The sequence below is a fragment of the Perca flavescens genome, chromosome 7 (genome assembly GCF_004354835.1).
Source record: "Perca flavescens isolate YP-PL-M2 chromosome 7, PFLA_1.0, whole genome shotgun sequence".
In the NCBI taxonomy this organism is placed as follows: Eukaryota; Metazoa; Chordata; class Actinopteri; order Perciformes; family Percidae; genus Perca; species Perca flavescens.
The window spans coordinates 19,293,766-19,314,610 of NC_041337.1; the positions used below are offsets into that span (position 1 = coordinate 19,293,766).

At 40.0% G+C, this 20,845-nt stretch overlaps 2 protein-coding genes across 3 annotated transcripts; one reads left to right on the plus strand and one right to left on the minus strand.

Annotated features, from left to right (window-relative positions):
* Positions 1–207: 207 nt before the first annotated feature.
* Positions 208–4,377, minus strand: dnajc22 (DnaJ (Hsp40) homolog, subfamily C, member 22). Of its 2 annotated transcripts, XM_028583623.1 has the most exons (5): positions 3,970–4,377; positions 2,733–2,892; positions 1,614–2,220; positions 1,189–1,481; positions 208–520 (listed from the first exon to the last, which is right to left on the minus strand). In XM_028583623.1, the coding sequence occupies exons 3-5, from the start codon at positions 2,158–2,160 to the stop codon at positions 344–346; spliced, it is 1,017 nt and encodes a 338-aa protein (XP_028439424.1). In that variant the 5' UTR covers positions 2,161–2,220; positions 2,733–2,892; positions 3,970–4,377; the 3' UTR covers positions 208–343. The 2 variants fall into 2 exon arrangements, with proteins under 2 accessions (XP_028439424.1, XP_028439423.1); XM_028583622.1 differs by lacking the exon at positions 2,733–2,892.
* On the plus strand, positions 3,985–18,871 carry lmbr1l (limb development membrane protein 1-like). The gene is made up of 17 exons (XM_028583621.1): positions 3,985–4,257; positions 10,251–10,335; positions 12,129–12,162; positions 12,436–12,575; positions 13,164–13,267; positions 13,382–13,505; positions 13,601–13,669; positions 13,763–13,827; positions 13,949–14,021; positions 14,112–14,201; positions 14,331–14,407; positions 15,372–15,449; positions 15,550–15,623; positions 15,853–15,943; positions 16,049–16,115; positions 16,663–16,824; positions 17,365–18,871. Exons 1-17 carry the CDS (start codon positions 4,195–4,197, stop codon positions 17,448–17,450), a joined length of 1,482 nt encoding a protein of 493 aa, XP_028439422.1. The 5' UTR covers positions 3,985–4,194; the 3' UTR covers positions 17,451–18,871.
* The last annotated feature ends 1,974 nt before the right edge of the window (positions 18,872–20,845 follow it).

Genomic DNA, 20,845 nt, shown 5'->3' on the forward strand with positions numbered 1-20,845 from the left:
TATTCATGTGGTGAAATTAAAGCATATGTTGGTGGTGTTAGTTTAGCGTTTAATAGCAAACAAGCACATTAAAAACACAAGTAAAATTGTTGTGATTAAATAGTTTATGGTGCTATTACATATTTGGCACCACACGGTGGCAGCAAACTGCCGTTTGAGACCAACTCTGCAAAGTAACCAATCAGACAGCTGTGAAATGCTGCGCGAGACTGTGTGCATGCTCTTGATTTATTTTCCATGAACAATATAAAACTGACTAAAAAACAATGTGATCAAGAGTCTCACTGTGCCCTCGCAACTGAACACGCCAGTCAGTTGGAAATGTGGGAGGTGGGGGGGGCAATTATTTGAATCGACGAGGTTTGTGCCGTTGTAGAAGGACCTCATAAGCCTCATGGATCTTCATAAACATGGCCTCAGCATCCTTGCTGGGGTTGTGGTCTGGATGCCATGTCTTGACCAGCTCCCTATAGCTGCGCGTTATGTCTTCTAGAGATGCCTCTACTTCCAATGACAGTACCTGCAACACAATCATTTCAAGATACACAGTTTGGATATTATGACAATGCCAGAAAAATTACTTTACTCACTGAAAATGTTCAGACTGATGCACAGTATAGGCCTTGAAGTATAGCGTGCTTAACATGCCACTTATATAATATAAGTGGCACGTTAAGCTTGTTATATAACTCTGCCGCCAGGGTCCTCACCCACACCAAGACGTGGCAGCACATCACCCCGACCCTCATCCACCTTCACTGGCTCCCAATTAAGTCCTGCATAAAACTCTCCTTCTCACCTACAAATCCCTCCATGCCCTGACCCCACTGCACCTCTCCGACCTCCCCCATCAATACACCCCACCACGAAACCTGCGGCCCTCAGACGCTGGCCTGCTCTCCATTCCCTACACCAGACTCTGTACCTTTGGAGACAGAGCGTTTAGTGTTGCAGCCCCATCCCTCTGGAACACCCCCCCTGCAGATATTTGACATGCTACATCCCTGGACATTTTTTTTTAAACTCCTAAAACACCACTTGTTCACCACAGCCTACAACCTCCGTTAGTATAGCCACTGTAATTCTGTAAAGTGTCCTTGGGTTTCATGAAAGGCGCTAAATAAATAAAAAGTTATTATTATTATTATTATTATTATATAGACTTTCCAGAGTTGTGAGCATGCTCACCTGCAGTGCCTCTTTTTCTCTCTCAGTGTACTCTTTGAGCAGTATCTCCAGCACCTTCCTCCACGCGTCTTCATAGTACCCCCCTCCAGTGAGAACACACAAGAGTCGATATGGTATTAAAAGAATGTACTCAAAGACATTTCTGAGCCAAGGCAGGAACCAGAACATATCCAGCAGCGCTGCTACACAGTCAGACAGGTAGTACAGTGTGGCTGTGGTGTTATGGAAAATAGAGTAACCCAGTGGAGCAGAGAAGGCCAGCCAGGCTAGACCGAGCCTGTAAAGCCGTGGACCTGGATAAAAGATTGAAATAGATGTAATTTTAGTGGGTCTTAAAGATTTAGAGATAAGTAGTGTTACAAGTAGTGTTACCATGGTGTAATAGTAAATCAGATGGTATTGTTATATTTGTGAGATCATCTCACCTAGTTTCTGTGAGCTCCCAGGTGGCTGTGGAGGTTTGACCCTGCGGTACTGTGCAGCAGTGACACTGGCAGCCAGGCTTATAGGAAGAGGTGATAAGGCACTGCCATAAAATATTGGGGAGGTTATGAGACAAGTAGTCAAGGTTTTTTGGAGATCAGAAGTCTGCTGGCCAATACAGGACACCAGGTGTACCCCTGCACCCACACATAAAGGCAGGACGATCAAGTAGAAGAAACTGAGGGAGTTCAGTCCAATCAGAGCCACTGTGCCAAAGTAGATTCCAACACACACCTGTCCAGCAAATCTGACAGGGCTTACAGGTGGAACCATGGTGGGAGGTGTTTTTCTCTCTTTCTCTACATTTTGATTGGCCTGACCAACATATGCAGGAATACGTATGACGTCTCTGACCCAGCCAAACCCAAATCCTCCCAGGGTTAGCATCCATAACAGAGCATGGCTGTCTCTTCCTAAATATAAATGGTGAAGGCCCAAAGGCCCACCTGCTGCCCACAGGGCATAGGCTACCATGACACTTTTTACCATCCTTTGGCCTCAGTGGATCAGTCCCTGTACAGGTGAATATTAGTCATCCTTCGTAAGTGCCTGCAATGAAGTAACAGAAGAGTTAAGTTTCAATCTCTGAGTCTTTTTTTATGCCATATCAACTGCTGATAGCTATTTACTTTATGCTTTTAATCACATCACACATTTTGATCGCATGTCCTCCCATCACTTTTATTTTAGTGTTATACATTTGGTGTGTTTTCTCTATGATCTGTGTGCTGCTGGTATCTTGGCAAAGGGATTTTAAATGTTGGTGATCCACTTCCCTGGTTAAATAATATATTAAGAGGGATTTATAGCTCATGATGGAAATTGTCATTTTAAGCCGTTACATAATACAAAAAATAGCAGGCGGTAACTGTCCATGTGTTTTTTAAAGAAAACATAAAATGTACAAAAAGTCAGAATGGTCAGATGGTAGGCCCCAACATTTCTCTATAAACCAATCCACAGTTAATCGAAAGGCTTTATCAGACTGATCAATCTATTTACTTTAAAAAAAATACATTTAAAATGTATTTTCTTTGTCTAATGAAAACTAGGTTACTTACTGAACCCATAATTTTAAGTCCTTTTCCCGATAAATCCTTTCCTGTCCTTTCCGTAGCTGAAGTTGTTGCAAGTTGTTGCAACAGTTGGACTTTGGATCATGACAAAGAAATGACGCTGTCTCATCACCATTTAGGTTCCTTGTTAAGGTGAGGAAAAGGTCTAACAGGGACATTTGTGCGAGATAGAACACTGATTTAAATGCTATAAAGAATACCTGAAGTTGATCTGTAAACATTTTAAAGAACTATTGCAAACACAGAGGTATACACAAATTAAGAATAAACCCAAAAATAAAGCCTTATTGTAAATTCCATCCCAACAATGGAAAACAAATATCATAGAAATCCTAAATGTATTCCATGAAAACTATATTAAAACAAGGGGTGGAAGAAGTATATATATTTGCATACAGCAAGTGAAAGTAACAATACCGCAATATAAGTATAACTCAAATTTTACTTAGGCTACTTACTCACTTAAAAGTATCCTACATACAGTAAGTGTTATGAGGAAAGTGTAATTGTGCATATACAGTATGTGCATATATAAATATATATATATATATATATATATATATATATATATATATATATATATATATATATATTTTTTTTGATTATTCTTACTAATGTGGACTGTGGAGCTAGTTTTAACTGCTGTTGGGTGATTTAATGTCTTATACATCTAGAGGAGTAAAACATAGTCCATCACTTCCCTCTCAAATGTAGTGGAGTAGAAGTATAATGTGGCATATGAAAATATTTCAGTAAAGTAGGATAAGTACCTCAGAATTTTTCCTCGCCACTGTCACACTAAATTAATTGTTGGGGCTTTGTAAATTATAGAGTGTGGTCTAGAGACCTACACTATCTGTAAAGTGTCTTGAGATAACTCCTGTTATGATTTGATACTATAAATAAAATTGAATTGAATTAGAATTGCAAAGTACAGGGCTGTGCTTACTTCCTACTTACAGATGTACTTAAGCAGAAAATGTTAAGAAAAATAAAAAGTAAGAAAAGCTCAACATTTAGCTAGGCGTGTCCTACATAGAGCACAAAACAGTGACAATATATGTGTACATCTCAAAGTACTTTTTAATGTTTAATCGGAATCTCCGGTATGTAAGGTGTACACACACCTTTGGATATTAATAACATATGATGATGAACCTAAAGTATTAATTATAGTGATGATTAACCGTTCTCTTAATACATCCATGTGATTAACAGCTACCTGTTAGCTCTCCGTGCTTCCTCCAACTGTGTGGCCACGCCCCCTGACGACCCCTCCTTATTCGTCTGTATCGGAGCGTAGCTAGCTAGCAGCAGGCTAGCTCAGTTGATTAAATGCAGACGGACTAGACAGCCGCACATCCACTGCATTACTTACAAGATGCCCCGTGTTTTAACTTTTTAACCATCGTTTTTAAGCCTGAGGATACTGTTATGGTTTCGGAGAATGGAAACGGACGACGTGTCGGTTAGAGAGCAACTTTTCCACAACCGTGTCCGGGAGACCATAGTAAGTAACGCTGTACTAATGTAACCGTCGGTTAATATGCATAATGAGGGGTCGCCTCTGACAATACACATCTAAATGAGGTCAAGAAAGCCACGTCGTTTAATTAAATGTTTCGCAGAGCGGTTGCTCAACTCTCCCATTAAGTTGCCAAAAGTCTCATATTTCAGCTATGGCCAACAGTTAACGTTATAGCTATGTAAATAATAAGTATAACTTGGCTTTTAGGTAATTTAATGTTTGAGTGTTCTGGCAGTTGGCTGCGCTCCAGTTTTTATCCAATTATTGCACGGATGCAGCTGGTCGTGCTGTGGCACAAGAACACTAAGGAGCTTACTCAGCATCTGGGGCTCTTCCTTTGAGTTTCTAGCGAACCGGGACCTCCTCCTCAAAACTTAAATTATCTGTTTGCTATGGTTTGGATCACCTTACTTCACATTTTTCATTTTGACTATACTGTTAATGACGTATTTTACCTTTTACTGTGCTGATTTTTTTTTCTTCTGTTTTGTGCAACACCAACACCCTGTTGAACTTCAGACTTGCCAGCAAGATCAGTTCTGTTACAGCAATGCATACGGATACTGAGCTTTAACCCTAACCATTTTTGATTTCATAGACTGCTCATTTCCTGAGATCGGAGATGTTGCTGATACAATGTTGCATAAGGAACCGTGTCAAACAACATATTTTCTGCTGCATATTAGAATCAGTGGACTGACTCCTCAATTTGTCCATACATTCAACAGTCAACATTGATAACAAAAAGCACTACACTCAAATTGTACAAGTACTGCAAAAGAGGATGAGTCAATATTCAATTGTAAAAACATCCAAAGCCAAATAGTCTGAGGCAATTTAAGGTGTTTTTGAAACTGACTTGGCTCCACAACACTAACACTTTTCTCCGTCTTTCAAGTTGTAGTGACTAGATCAGTCCGCAAACATTAGGTATCACAGGCAGAGCTGATTTCATCCTCTAGACAATCCCATGTCAAGTAGCAGTCATATTTTTAATTGTGTAGAATTAACTTTACATAATCAGCAAATAAAGCACCCCATATTATTATGCCCTTGTTTTGTTATTGTCCCTTTGACACAATACAATTAGTCAACACCCTCTTCTTAAGCCACTGGCTGGACTCAAGACTCCAGCTCACCATCTCTTCTCAGTGCTCCTTGTCAGGCAGATCAGCTGCCCCTATATCTCTGGTTATTAATTGGCTCGAGGCTGAGCATAAGCTGTGTGTCTTTTTTAACCTGAGCTTTTTCAATACAGGACATGAAAAACAAAATGTAAAAGAGGGGGAGATAGAGGAGTGTCTCATTTAAATTAAACTAATTTGAGCAGTACACATCAAAAAGTAGAAAATGCTTTATATATACAGTGTATATATAAATTTTGCATCTTATACAGTCATGGAAAGGTTCCTAGATACCCATAAACATGTATCGGTGTATTAAAATATTACTGATCGGTGTATTAAAATATTACTGTTAATTTGTATAATAATAATAATAAGTATCTCATTAAACCAAGCATGTTTTCAAAGAAGATATTGGTGATTACTGATCTAAACCGACAAGCTGCAAACACTCTTATGTCTGAGCATCCAGAAACTGATCAGGCTGGTCTTTTCATGAAATGCATTTGTAAACCATTTGGATATTAAAATATTGTGTGTATTATATTAATTCTTATAATCTGAGACAGAGGCCTATATAACTACTTTGGGGGATCCTACTGCAGAGTCACAGGACATACATTGCGAAGGCCAGAAGAGCGCAGTCCTGCAGTGATCTCTCAGTGCTCAGGATACAGACAGGCTCATTTTCATAATCATAGTACTCTGTGTAATGTTGGAGCACAGACGAATGGTAAAATCTTGTGTTTGACTGGCAGGAAAAAAGGCAGTGTTTATTTGAAGTATTGACTTTATACAGCTTTTAGTCAGAAGCCTCACAGTAGCACCAGTTGATGCCAGATTCCTGTAAGTCAACAGTAATTCTTTCCAAATTATGAAAAGATAATATTGACTGTTCCTTTTTATATGGGCAAAACAATATCAAGTAAACGCACAGCTCAAAATGTATATATTGGCCAAATGTGGACCCACAACTAAGTACTAGGAAAATTAAATTCAGGCCAAATTATCTCTTTACTTGAGCTAATGTAACATTTGTAAATCATTTTATATCAGAGCATCTGGCAAGTGTAAGAGGTGTGGGTTCAATAAATTGTCTATGTGAGATGGTGTAAACGTTAGAGCCAGGACTAAACACCCGTAACCCATACCCTGAGCTTAGAGGGATCGAGAAGGATCAATGATCAACAGGACAAAAGGTCATAATGGACATGGTTACAAGCTAGGTGCTCACATGGAGCACCTAGCATCAGCATGCATTAAGATATCAAGTCACCCTGAGATAAGTTGTTTGAGTACCATGTTATCTATAACAGACGTGGTTAAGACTGATTAGAGCATGCAATAGTCCACTACAAATGTGTTTTTCTTAGGATCACTTTCTGTGGGAGTTCTTAGATATGTCATTTTTAATGGGAGCGTTGGATCGAATCTGCTTCTTACTTTGTTTTAGTTCAGTATTTAAGGAGAGGCTGTATAATCTCTTTTTCAGTGGGAACGTTGTCAATGTCACTGTTGTCATTCGTTTTCTATTCTTAAGGACACTGTTATCTAGATGGAATTTCAGTTGTTGCTTCTCTGAAATGTTTTATCTCTAAGTTATCAAATATTGCATGACACATTCCAGCAAAATGATCAAAACTCTTACTCTCTTAAACGCTTACATACTGCAGCTGCCTACCTTCTTTTGGATTAGGATGGCTTTACCCATGCAACATTTTAAGTTATTTCTGGAATAGGTCTTGCCTAATCTATCCTCTTACCTATTTAAAAAAAAAAAAAAAAAAAAAAAAAAGGCCGTCATGCTTTGCCTGAACGTGTTTAGCTGGACATGAGGCTTGGTGCCCCTAAAATAATAGAATACAATAAAATGTTCAAGGCATGTTGTGCCACTGCCAAACTCCCATTACTTTAAAATTTAAAGTTTAAATGAATACAGGAACTACAACGTTAGGAAACATGTTTGAAAACATTTGAGCTTCATTGTTTCAGCATTGCCAATCGCCAATGTGTCCCCACATATGTGGACCTATTTCTTACCCAAAACCCATCCTTTTGTTCCCTGCTTTTCCTTCTGTTGGATTAAGCCCTAACCATAGCAAATTGGACTGCATAATTGTACAATTTTGCAGACTGAGCTGATTAGTTGTTATGTAGCGTCCATTGTTGTTTGTGTGATGCAGCTAGTGTGTGTCTTTTGATCATTCCCACTTACACAGTACAACACTGTATTTATCAACAGATTACATGTTATGTAAATTTAAAATAAAATTGTGTATATATTTACATTCTAAAGTGGTTCAACATCTTGCACTTTCTGGAGCCGCACAGGAGGAGGGGTGTATGCCCGTACCCCAACCCCATATGTCCTAGTGATCCATATTAAATGACCCTTTTTGTTATGAATTTAGAATAATAGAAACACTGATGTAAATGTACCATGTCTCACCATTAATAGTTTTGATGTGGCCCTTTTAACTGTTTTGGGACTTTTTATTGTTTGCAATACATGCATTGGTCTATACTATTGTAATATTACTTTAATGGAAACCGGATGCTTTAAAATATTGAATATCTTGGGTTTGTTTTCTTTTAGGGCTGAACGATTAATTGCATTTGCGATAATATCGCGATATGTTAAAACGCGATTTCCTAATCGCAAAGGCTGCGATTTTGTCTCGATTTGATGACTCGCGAGAGCAAATCAGTCTGCACTACGCAGAGAAAGCATCAACTTAGCACGCTAACGCTACACTGTACCTTGAGCTGATCTCTGTCATTCAAACAATTCTGAGTTGAAGTTTAAAACTTTTACAGCCATTTTAATAAAATGAAGGGTTTTGTTCGGGCTCGAGTCCATACATGCAGTTAATGGATACAGGCACGCAGAACTGAAGGCTCGGTTGGCAACGAGCTAGCTCTGATTAGCGGTTAGCTCCGTTATAAAGATATGGGTGGAGGAGCTGCCACTAAGAGGGGTAACAATAAGACTGATAAATGATGGTTCGGGGAGCTTTCAAAGCAGCGTGGCCGCGGTGTTTCAACGGTTTTATTAGTACATTTAATCCCACGGCAAGACCACCAGCAGCTAACGTAACGATAGCCTCTCTGAGCTAGTGCAGTGTTGACGGTGTCGGCACGCAACTTCACGAGGGGGCTGGAGGCAGCTCCTCTCTGTGCACCGTAAAAAAATGTGTGTGTGTGTCGCAAAAATCGCAATTAGATTATTTTCAAAAATCGTTCAGCCCTATTTTCTTTCATTCGCCAGAGAGCCTCTCTCTCTTTGTTTGCTGCTGTTGCTACCTCAGGGTCAAACTTCTACATCCTGCAACTCTTACTGGGCTCCCTCGGAGCTCCCATGAGGAAATGTTTTGTGATCTGGCAACATCATTTCATTCATCTGTCAGTCCAACTCTTGGTGCACTACATCTCCACTGTTGAATGGATCCTCAGCTGTACTTTGATAACAAATGCTAACATAGTATTCTAGCATGTTATAGGTTGCACGTTACACTAATAGGCAATTGATTATTTTGCTTTTGAAGAAGATATTGATTGTTATAAAGTGTAATTTACACACTGAGTGAATGTTTCTCCTACACATCCAGCACTAACTCACTAACATGGCTGACAACGTAGAGCTGAGCCAGACTATCTGATAGTGAGGTATCCTAAAGAGTAAACCATTTTTGATTTTGACAAGGCTTTATTTTGTCCAGTGGGGGTAATAGATAAAATAGCCTAGTAAATTTGCCCATGAAATAACTTTGTTTTCTGGTGTGAAATGAGCACTGCAGCCTCATGGGGCAGAAAGTGTGGCTATAGACCTTTTTAGTCTTTAGTATTTAGTTAGAAATGTTAAAAGTAAGGGGATTGTTTTACTTAAAGAGGCACTTGTGTGGGACAAGTTTTCAATTGTATACTAATTCTTGAAACACCAGTTTGGCATTGTGCACAGATGTGTTTTGGCTGTGCTTGTCAATCTGTTTGCTGTGACAAGGTCACTTCCTGTGTGTGTGTGTGTGTGTGTGTGTGTGTGTGTGTGTGTGTGTGTGTGTGTGTGTGTGTGTGTGTGTGTGTGTGTGTGTGTGTGTGTGTGTGTGTGTGTGTGTGTGTGTGTGTGTGTGTGTGTGTGTGTGTGTGTGTGTGTGTGTGTGTGTGTGTGTGTGTGTGTGTGTGTGTGTGTGTGTGTGTGTGTGTGTGTTAGGTGTTTGCTGTCGAAGAAGCTTTGCCAGACAGCAGATTGCTGAGTGAATATAGGTTTAGCCTAAATTTGTTGGTAGATTTAGTATAATGTCAGACAATGATCTTTACAAGCAGTATGGGGTCTGTCACTAGTATTACCCTTCTTTCTTTTACTGCCCTTAATCCCTCCTAGTTTGTCACTGTCACCCATTTCACTCTTTGTTGGAATAAAGTGGTAATCTTCAGACTCCATCTGTCTCTCTTGACCTTGGCAGAATGGTGAATGAATGGCTGTTTGCATTTGTAGCAATACCTTTCCTCTTTTGTTTATTTCCTGCTATTTATTTGCACAAAACAGATTATTCTATGAAGAACAAATCTGTTGCAGCTAGAATAGAAAAAGCATAGGGAGAGGCCCTATGCTTTTTCTATTCCGGATGTTTTTGGTATCTGGGCTGCATATCTATCCACCCCCACTTTTAAGACTTATCAGAATATACTAAGTCAGAGATGTGAGCCAACTTAAATAAATGCGTTGCTTATCGGTAGTATTGGACAGAACATGACAGTTTGTTTACAAGGCTGCACTTCCTTTATGTGATTAGTTGTGTAAACAAGTACAAGGAATAACACTTTCTCCTTTTTTCCTTTCTGTCTCTTCTGCAGATCTGTGTACTCCTGTTTACATGCCTTTACATGGTGTCCTACCTCATACTTACCCATTTCAAGAAGACTGCTGAGTTTGTCACAGGTGAGTTCCTGGATTTTTACAGGTGCACAGACAAAGTCACTTCCATGAGAAAGATTTCCTTCAAAGGCTTATGGAGAATTGCCTGGAGGGGAATTGATGGTGTTGACAAGTATACTGATTACATTGGTGTTTTGGAATTTTTTGGAGTATGGAGGCCAAACTGTTCAAACAAGCACAGGTGCTGGGGTTTCATTTTAGCCTAACTAGAAGATTCATATTAAAGCTAGATGAAATCTTTGTTAAACAATAACATTTAATATTGCTTATTTCACAAACCTTACTATTTTTTTTTACACACAATGGTTTTAATGGCATCATACTTTTAAATAATTTAATGAAAAACTATTTTAGTATGCATAGATATTTTCTTTGATTTTAATAATAGCTGTTTTCTGTGTTTGCCTACATGTAAATATAGCTTAAGTTGACACACTGACAGGATTGCAAATTTTAACCCAAGGCTCTGGACCTTGGCTGGAGCAGTCCAGAGGTGCAGAAGGCGTGTTTTGTAACATGTAACCTCCTCTTCAGTGGGTCTCCCTGTGGATCAGAAGTGGTGGATGGGCAGTGAAGAATGTTGCTACAAGAAAAACAGAGTTGTGCTTTTGAGTTGTAGCTTAAGGCCCCTCTAATGAGACAACAAATCTCAAAGGAGATCTTTTTTTTCTCAACAAGCGTATATTATACAACCAACAACATAATGAAACTGGCTTAATCTGTCAATACTCTGTTACTGGCTCTTATTTTTGACAGTTGAAAAATATATATTTTTTTGTCACCACAGTATTGACAAGTAACAACTCTGTAGCTGTCAAGCATTTGCATAAGTGCAACATACGTCATGTACTTTGATCTAAGTATGTTCGCTAAGAAGATGTTTAAAGTTCTGTGGGGTGACTGACTGGGCTTTCAGTCACAAAATAAATTAAATTACTTGCCACTATTGGAAGCAGATGAAGGATGTCCAACTAGCCAGGTCTCTCTTGTCCGCTGTGGCTGGGCTGGGCTGAAACCTGGGAGATGGCCAGCTTTTTTTTTTTCCGGAGGGCATGACCTGCTATGTGTTAACCCACTGTTGTAAATGTTGCCTGTGCATCAACAACAAGCAAAACAGTTGTGCCCTGTAGCTAAATGCCGATTGTGCAATACCTCTCTCCAGAGTTGTTTTTGACTATAAGGAGTCAAGAACTGTTTTTTGCTCCTCAGGCTTTACCTCATTATTAGAAAGCTGTGCTAATATTTGCAGAAGAAGAAATTACAGTATTGTGTACTGTGGTGCACATTACTTGGCAATGTACAGCAATTCACACAGTACATTTTTAAAGATAGATAGATAGATAGATAGATAGATAGATAGATAGATAGATATATATATATCTCATGTTGCATGAACTTAACCTTTTTGGGGTTTTACAGAGTGTTTAGTGCATTTAGTAACATTACAGATATGTCTTTTTTTTTTATGCTCTAAATACTTTGCTCTTTGCAGTTTCCTACTTATATACTTCCGTTTTTACTAGAGTGTTGGTCTTGCTTGAACAGAATGTTCCTAACATGCTCACTCCCGTGTGTGTGTGTGTGTGTGGCCCCACACAACTTCTACCAACACAGACTTTCTGTTACTATTCAAACACTGGTTGCACTCAGAATAACCTGCGTTTAAGCAGTTACAGCAAACACGTTGCCTATGTCTGTGGCAACTTACCCTTGTTAAAACATACATGTAAAAACAAATGGTCTGAATCACCTTTTGTAATGCAGTAAATCCGACTTATTTCTCTACTCTTTTTCAGATGATATTGAAGATGCCACCGTCAACAAAATTGCGTAAGTGAAATCCTCTAATGATTAACTGATCTACAGTGATATGGTCTCACTCCCTTTGATTAGTGTCCGTGTGAATGATTGAGCAGATACCTTAGTCCGTGTGTAGTGGGTACTTCAGTGTCACTCCGCCCTTTGTCCCTACACGCGTCCCTACACGCTGGCAATGACTTCCCTTCGCCGCCCTAGCCTTTCACATAGGCTGTGCTGTTAGACTGAGGCTCAACACAAACACACAGTGACCTCACTGATAGCTTGTCTTTATCCTTCTCCCAGGCTGTGGCTGTGTACGTTCACCCTGTCTGTTGCAGTGTGTGCCGTGCTCCTTCTCCCCATCTCCATTCTGTCCAACGAGGTGCTGCTCACCTTCCCCCAGAGCTACTACATGCAGTGGCTCAATGGATCTCTTATCCACGGTACATCCTATTGTTTTGTTTTTGTTAGTCGACAACACCAAACAGTTGATAATCATAAAAACCTGTGAAACAGCTGTAGGCATTATTGTCTGAAACTGGATCACTGGTATTAACCTCCAAATCGATACACTACAGGCCTGTGTCCAAACAGATAATTATCATGGACAGAGTGGCTTGACTTAGCAGTGTGCAGTGCATTGCAGTGCATATTCCTACAGTTTCCCAACGGCTGCGGTTTACCTCAGTTGAGCACTCAAACCCTAATCTAATGTATTGTTTCAATTGATCAACTAAGATGTAAATTAATTAGTTTTGAAGCCCAAAAGTAAACCAGGCCTGTAGTGTTGTTTCATGTAAGAAACATTTTGATGATAAACTCAGATTTTCACATTTTTCAATTCCTTTTCAATTCTTGCACATTCTTGTTAATTAGCACGTGTGACTGCATAGCCAGTCATGTCATGCTACACTGCTTGGTCGGACTATACCTCACAGTGGTACTGCTGAGATGCTTCACTGCCGTTTTATCCATAATGAATGTTTGCACTGAAAACTAACATTGGAACATCTCTTTTTCTCCCTTGTCAGGATTGTGGAACCTAGTTTTCCTTTTCTCCAATTTGTCCCTGGTCTTCCTCATGCCCTTTGCCTACTTCTTCACGGAGTCTGAGGGATTTGCGGGGTCCAGAAAGGTACCAGTTTTGGCATTTCCTCACAAATGGCACCTTGAGACTCCAGAACCATTTAATAAAGAACTTGACTATAAATTGACAGCACATCACAGATTATCTGTTTTGTTTGTGTAGGGGGTTATGGCACGAGTGTATGAAGCAGTTGTGCTGCTGTTGCTGCTGGCTCTGCTTGTGCTGGGCATTGTGTGGGTGGCATCAGCCCTCCTCCACGACAACATAGCCAGGAAGAGCCTCTATGGTGAGTCACATGCATTATACCTAAAGATCTCTCTGTAACCATTGGTTTTACAGTTTTTAATGTAGTTTTTCATACTCTCCTTTTCTGAATTTCAGACCTATGGGAGTATTACCTTCCCTACCTGTATTCGGGTATCTCTCTGTTTGGAGTGTTGCTGCTTTTGTGTACGAATATTTCAATCACAGTTTCTTGAGCAGCTAAAATACAATCCTACATATGGCACTTGTGTATTACCATCTGTGTGTTTCCCTCCTCAGTGTGCACTCCCTTTGGGTTGTCTCGAATGTTCAGTGTAACTGGCAGCCTAATGGTCAAACCGCGGGTGAGTCGCAGAGCTAGTGACTAAACTTCCCACTTTGCATAGATTAGTATTTACATTAACATTCGTCTTGTGGCTGTGAACTGTAGTTTCCAAATTGATTGATGTCTCTTATCTCCCTCAGCTGTTGGAAGATGTCGAAGATATTCTGAGCTGCACCACATTTGAGGAAGACTCGCTCTCCAGGAAACTGAACTGTAAGTGTGTCACTATGAACCCTCTCCCGGCATTTTCTGAAGATTAAATTTAAAGCTGACTGACTCTATCATGTTGTTGTCTGATTGAAGGTAGCAGTACAACGTCATGCTGGGTCAAGCTGAACATGGAGGGGATGAAAAAAGAGTACCAAACAGTCCGGAGCAAGCGCATTGCCCTAGGTGAGATTGACTGAACCGGCTGCTCTCTGCTGGGCTTCTCACAGTGATTACATTTTATAGTAATTTATTGCTGAACACTCATTTATTGTTGTTCCTTTTCTCTTTTTATTCTTCTTGCTTTCCTCACAGAAATGCGTAGGAAAGCGTCCCCATGGCAGCGAAATTTGGGCTATCCACTGGCCATGCTTGTGCTCCTCGCACTGACGGTACACACTCATTTATTAATATATTCTACAGGCTGTTTGAACTAGGGATGTTAACCGATGACCGTTTGACCGGTGGTTGACCGTTTCAACGTTAACCGGTCAAAATTATTGTTAGTCGGTTAAAAAAATAAAAAGTGATCTCTAAATTAAGCAATTATAGATATTGGAATAAACGCTACTACAGTTAGCCATCTCATTCCAATATTTTTTTTTCTGTGAAGTGAAATAATCCCTCACGCAAAATTTTTCATAAGGCATAAAAAAAAAAAAAATTGTTTGGTTCCGGTTTGTTGTCTGTTGAGGTCATGGGTCGATAGGGAATTTATTTTATTTTTTATTTGTATTTTTTTCCCAGTGGCAGCATGGGATAAGTAGGATTTTTTTTTTTTTGCCTTTACAGTAGCAATGGATACTCAATATTTTCATAACATAGCCTACCTGTTACTACATGTACAGTTGTCGCTTAATAAATTGAAAACATGTAATTCACGTGCATATTAAGTAGCCACGTGTATTTGTTTTGGTCTTATAATACAGCCACAGGTTTACCGCTCCAGCGGAGAGGATGGTTCGTTTAGACAGCAGCTACGTTTACAAGAGTTTGTCCAAAAATCAAGATTCGTTGCAAACTGACAGCTTTCGTTTTAGCTCGTTTGTAAAGTCGCTATTTGCAGAGTAGAGCTTTGTTTGCACAGCGAGTGGACAGCGCATGCAGAGCAGACTGAAATATCGGTTTCTACATGTTTAAATTTGTTGAGAAATTGCAGGCGCGGCTCGAAATGGCTGTTATTTGAAATAGCGTAGCATATTTTAAACTAAACAGTTAACCGGTTTCAACCGGTTAATGAGGCTTGGTGACCGGTCAAGAAAATTTTTAGTTTTCGCCATCCCTAGTTTGAACTCTCATTTATAAACACAGATAGTTGTTTTAATTGTAGTATAATTACTGTTCATGTCTCTTCAGGTGATGTGTGTACTGATGGTCTGTTTCAATGTGTTGGAGTTGCTCCTGGATGAGACTGCTATGCCTAGAGGAATGGAGGTGAGGATTTAGCCAGAAAGAACTCGTGAACATTTCATGCTTGGTGTGCTCAAAGCTAGTCTTCTGTGTACACTGATGATTGTTATTTTTGTTGTTTTAGGACCCTCATCTGGGGATGGCCTCCTTCTCCATGTTTGGCTCACTGGGCGCTGCAGTTCAAGTAGTCCTCATCCTGTATCCTTTCATCCCATTCACCTGTGACTTAACTTCACGTCATGTCCATTTGGCTCTGACTAAGCCACTTACAGACTACCTTTTGATATTTGACCAGTGTGTTATCTTGACTTGTGCTGTTACATCCATACATTAAAAACAAATCATTGATAATTTACTTTCTGGATATTATTATTTACTATCTCTGTGATAAGTCTTCTTTCCATGTTGTCCTTAAAATTAATTTCAGCTATCTGATGGTGTCCTCAGTGGTGGGCTTCTATAGTTCTCCTCTCTTCACTGGCCTCCTGCCTCATGCACAGGACACCAACCTCACACAGGTATCTGATCGCTAACCTTTGCATGTATCTTATCTCACATTAAGATATAACCAGGAACTAGTGATGTTCTGTGTTGACATCTACATTTCTGTTTGTCTTTTTCAGATAATTGGTAACTGTGTTTCATTGCTTATCCTGAGCTCAGCACTGCCAGTCTTTTCACGCACAATTGGTAAGGACATTCACCAAGTAGGACAATTATTTATCAAAGACTACAGCCAGGTCCCATTTCCATACTACATACTAAATATTTGCAGATTTTGAGTATGTGGTTTGTTCACAGTGAAACATTAAGTATACTAAAAATGAGAGTTTGAGAGTTGTACACTATTGTCCCACAATGCAATAAACAAATGAAAGTAGTAAGCTACTTACAGCTGCAAATCGTTAAATAAATTGTGAGACAGTTCAAAGAAGATCATGGAAAACTCCAAAACAAGTATTAAATCTGTCTGTTCAGTCTGTTCTTTCTATTTGAAATTTGTGAAGTGGTAAATGGCACATAATGTGTACATCTATTATGTAGTATGGAATTGGGACCCAGCATCGACAGTATGTAATGACAAGAGTTGCTGAATCAACATTTTACTTGTAGTTTTAGTAATGCCCCACAAGAGGGCATCTGTAAGCCATGAATACTGTAGCTGCAGGTGAGGCCTGGCTTGAGCAGTTCATTCACAAGTAAAACATTGTTTTTCGCTTTGGTTCCATTGTGTTAGGGATCACCCGCTTCGATCTACTGGGAGACTTTGGTCGGTATAACTGGCTTGGGAACTTCTACATTGTATTCCTGTACAACATGCTGTTTGCTGGTCTCACCTCTGCCTCCCTGATCAAGACGGTCACCTGGGCAGTACAGAGAGAGCTTATCCGTGCCTTTGGTCAGTCTACTTTAATTTTTTTATTTAACTAAGCAAAGTGAAAGTACTTTGTATGCATATATTTTTAAGTCTTTGAGATTGTGTTGGGAAATTCATTGCACTCGGGTAGCCATGTCATAAGTTTCCACAACTTTGGGCCCCTTATTTCCCTATGGGCTGGTCTCTCTTCCTTAGATAGAAAGAATACAATTCTTTCAGGAAAGTGTAAAGGGACAAGAGGAGAGTCAGGTCCACTTGGGGACCTTCAGGCACACCGCCCTAGACCCCTCGCAGCACACACACCCTCCACCCAACACAAACAAGCACTCTGAGCATTGACACGCCACACACACACACACACACAGTTCTCACAGTACAGATAGCATCTCTGCACCATGGCGGCTCTCCTGCACTTTCCCATTGCCTCCCAATTTACTTTTGTTCTGTGATTAATAGACTTTCATTTCACCTAAATCACTATTTTCCTTAGCTTTGCAAGTTTAGCGTTCCACCTTGTGATTGTGCATAATGTTATGGTCCTTTTTTTTTCTTTTTTTGCAGGTCTCCACAGACTGCCTTTAACTGTGTCACGCTCCACCGTCCCCTTCAGACTCCTCCTGGCCAGTGGACTGTCTAAAATCCAGTGACTTTTCCTCCTCATCGCTGCCTTTCCTAACCTTTTTAAAAACTGAGCCACTTCAAATGTGCATCTTGGATTAAAGGCATTTGCAATTCAGCCCCTTTGCCCATTGGTACATGGGTCAGGTTGCCCCGTGGAAAGAGACCGGAGAAGGTGACGAGTCTGTCTGCACCGTGTCCAGGGGGAACTTTGCTTGAAGCTGTGTTTAATGACCAATATATCAGGGTCCAATTTTGTGCAGTTTTTTGACTGCAAAGACAAGTAGTAAGTGATGTGAAAGTCAACGGAGTTTTTTTGAAATATTATATTGTAACTGTGATGTAATTTCCTCCTTTCTGCTCCAGGTCGATCAAGTGCTCTCTCTCTTTCTCTGTGGATTACCCACGCTTTCCACTCTTTGGTTGTACCACTATTTTAAGATTGGGAATCTTACTTCCATGTGTTGGTGGTCCAGTCTGCACCAGTGTTATGTTAGTTGATGAGAGGAAGTTGTTATTTGGAGCAAATACGACAGAGTACCTTGTCTATCTATGGATCTACAGGTTACACAGGGAATATGCGAGTGAGGTAATGATCTCAGTGTTGGAGTTTACAGAGTCTGAGAACAACTCATTCCTACAAAAATACACTAAAAAGAAAGCTTTATACCTTGTTCAATGCCAGACTTTTGAATGACATGACACTCACTAGGAGAAACTTCTGCCTTTGACCAATCAAACTGTGAATTATAAAGAATCTATGTGGGGAAGTGCAATATTTTATAAGTACAGGCACACTATTTAACTTTACCAAAAGTAATTTCCAAACCTTTTGAATGCATAAGCTTAGAATAGTTTCGGAATATTTTCAAAAAAGCGACTGTGACCATCAATCTATGCAATCATTAATGGTGTCAGTTTTTATATTTTGTTTATCAGCTGTATCTCATCTTTAATGTGTTGGTGACACTGTGTCACGGTTTGCCTTTGCTGCTGTATCAGCAGATTTATTAGCTGTTGGTTTGACCAGCAGGGGACAGTGTCTCTCAAAACCCAACACCAGCCTCTGTGTTGTGAGAGTCTCTCTGGTTAGTTATTACATGTATTATATAAATGGATTAGGTATTGTATGTATGGAGGATGCTGAGGTTTACTTTTTTCACTAATCCTGGGAATTTTATTTAGTTTTTTTGGGAACACAGTTTAGATTGTACCTATTTTATCAATATTTATGGGCATTTTGACACCTATACTTTACATGTTGACTCTTAGGCTTGGTGAAATTTTTGAATGTGATATAGTTGAGACAAAAAATTCTTTAGAGTTGTTCTCAAAGATAAAAAAAAAAAAATGGTTTACCTTTTGAAATGCTTTGATGTCTCAGATTTTCAGAATGGAATTTTTAACCGTTTTATGAGCAGAAAGCAATAAAAATGTCTTATGTTTTTAACTTCTTTGTGCCCTTTTGGATACACATCAAGGTGACTTACTGTAAACTCTTTGATGCCGTTACGCGTTTGTTACATTTTATGAAATATGACTACATTGTGACTGATCTGATGTGGCCTGGGGTGGGTGGGTGTCTGTCCTCTACGTCCCACCACCCTTTTGTTGCACTTTAATCAGCAGCAGAAGAGAGCCATATTTTGGCCTGTCTGTCAGCGGTGTCCAGGCACGACGCCGACACAGCCGGAGCCCACGCTTTCCCCACTCTGATGCAACTGCCAGATAAAAACCCTGCAAATCAGGAGGAGAAGCGACGTCCACTCACATTCACTCCTTCACGTCCCCACCACCCACCTCCTTTCTTCCATCCCTTTTCCTTGCCTATTGTTCATTTCCTTATCTAATTTTTCTGAAGTCAGGTCAAGAAAACCCTGTCTCTGATTAATTTCTCCCTCTTGATTTTTGTTTGAATTTCTTGTTTTGTTTTGTTGGATGTTTTAATTAAGCTTATTTGGTTTAGGTTTTGTTTTGCACTGTGTTTCCTTTGCGAAAAGGAAATGAACTCCAATGTCGCCGTAACATTACTTGCACATCTGGAGACTGGTTACCCTCTGAGGAAATGACACATAAGCCAGATATAAGGTGTATGTGCGAGAGAGAGAGTTATTTTTTTTTATGTGATTAATGTTTGAACAAACCCATACCAATGCTGTCACAGGTGAGGTCAAGAGCAATTCAAGAAATGCAGTCATTATTCAAATCACTACATTCCTTGGGGGATGACTTTTAGGCACATTTAAGCCTTGCTGAATGATGGTAAGTGAATATAAACCCTCCCTGTATATAAATATAATGTATAGAAGAAATTTGTATATATACAGTGGTGTGAAAAAGTGTTTGCCCCCTTCCTCATTTCCTGTTCCTTTGCATGTGTGTCACACTTAAGTGTTTCGGAACATCAAACCAATTTAAACAAAAGTCAAGGACAACACAAGTAAACACAAAATGCAATTTGTAAATGAAGGTGTTTATTATTAAAGGAGAAAAAAAATCCAAACCATCATGGCCCTGTGTGAAAAAGTGATTGCCCCCCTTGTTAAAACATACTATAACTGTGGTTGTCCACACCTGAGTTCAATTTCTCTAGCCACACCCAGGCCTGATTATTGCCACACCTGTTCACAATCAAGGCATCACTTAAATAGGAGCTGCTTGACACAGTAAGGTCCACCAGAAGATCCTTAAAAGCTACACATCATGCCGAGACCCAAAGAAATTCAGGAACAATTGAGAAAGAAAGTAATTGAGATCTATCAGTCTGGAAAGGGTTATAAAGCCATTTCCAAAGCTTTGGGAATCCAGCGAACCACAGTGAGAGCCATTATCCACAAATGGCGAAGACATGGAACAGTGGTGAACCTTCCCAGGAGTGGCCGGCCGCCCAAAATTACCCCAAGAGCGCAGCGACGACTCATCCAAGAGGTCACAAAAGACCCCACAACAACGTCCAAAGAACTGCAGGCCTCACTTGCCTCAGTTAAGGTCAGCGTTCATGCCTCCACCATCAGGAAAAGACTGGGCAAAAATGGCCTGCATGGCAGAGTTCCAAGGAGAAAACCACTGCTGAGCAAAAAGAACATCAAAGCTCGTCTCAATTTCTCCAGAACACATCTTGATGATCCCCAAGACTTTTGGGACAACATTCTGTGGACCGATGAGACAAAAGTGGAACTCTTTGGAAGGTGTGTGTCCAAGTATATCTGGCGTAGAAGGAACACTGCATTTCATAAAAAGAACATTATACCAACTGTAAAATATGGTGGTGGCAGTGTGATGGTCTGGGGCTGTTTTGCTGCTTCAGGACCTGGAAGACTTGCCGTGATAAAAGGAACTATGAATTCTGCTGTCTACCAAGAGATCCTGAAGGAGAATGTCCGACCATCTGTTCGTGTACTCAAGCTGAAACGAACTTGGGTTC

Coding starts and splice junctions, on each gene's coding strand:
- dnajc22 (XM_028583622.1), bottom strand. CDS start 2,160: ATGGTAAAAAGTGTCATGGTAGCCTATGCCCTGTGGGCAGCAGGTGGG. Junction 1,482..1,613: donor TGGGAGCTCACAGAAACTAG/GTGAGATGATCT, acceptor TCTTTTATCCAG/GTCCACGGCTTTACAGGCTC. Junction 521..1,188: donor GAGAAAAAGAGGCACTGCAG/GTGAGCATGCTC, acceptor ATTGTGTTGCAG/GTACTGTCATTGGAAGTAGA.
- lmbr1l (XM_028583621.1), top strand. CDS start 4,195: ATGGAAACGGACGACGTGTCGGTTAGAGAGCAACTTTTCCACAACCGT. Junction 10,336..12,128: donor GACTGCTGAGTTTGTCACAG/GTGAGTTCCTGG, acceptor ACTCTTTTTCAG/ATGATATTGAAGATGCCACC. Junction 15,624..15,852: donor GTTCAAGTAGTCCTCATCCT/GTATCCTTTCAT, acceptor AATTAATTTCAG/CTATCTGATGGTGTCCTCAG.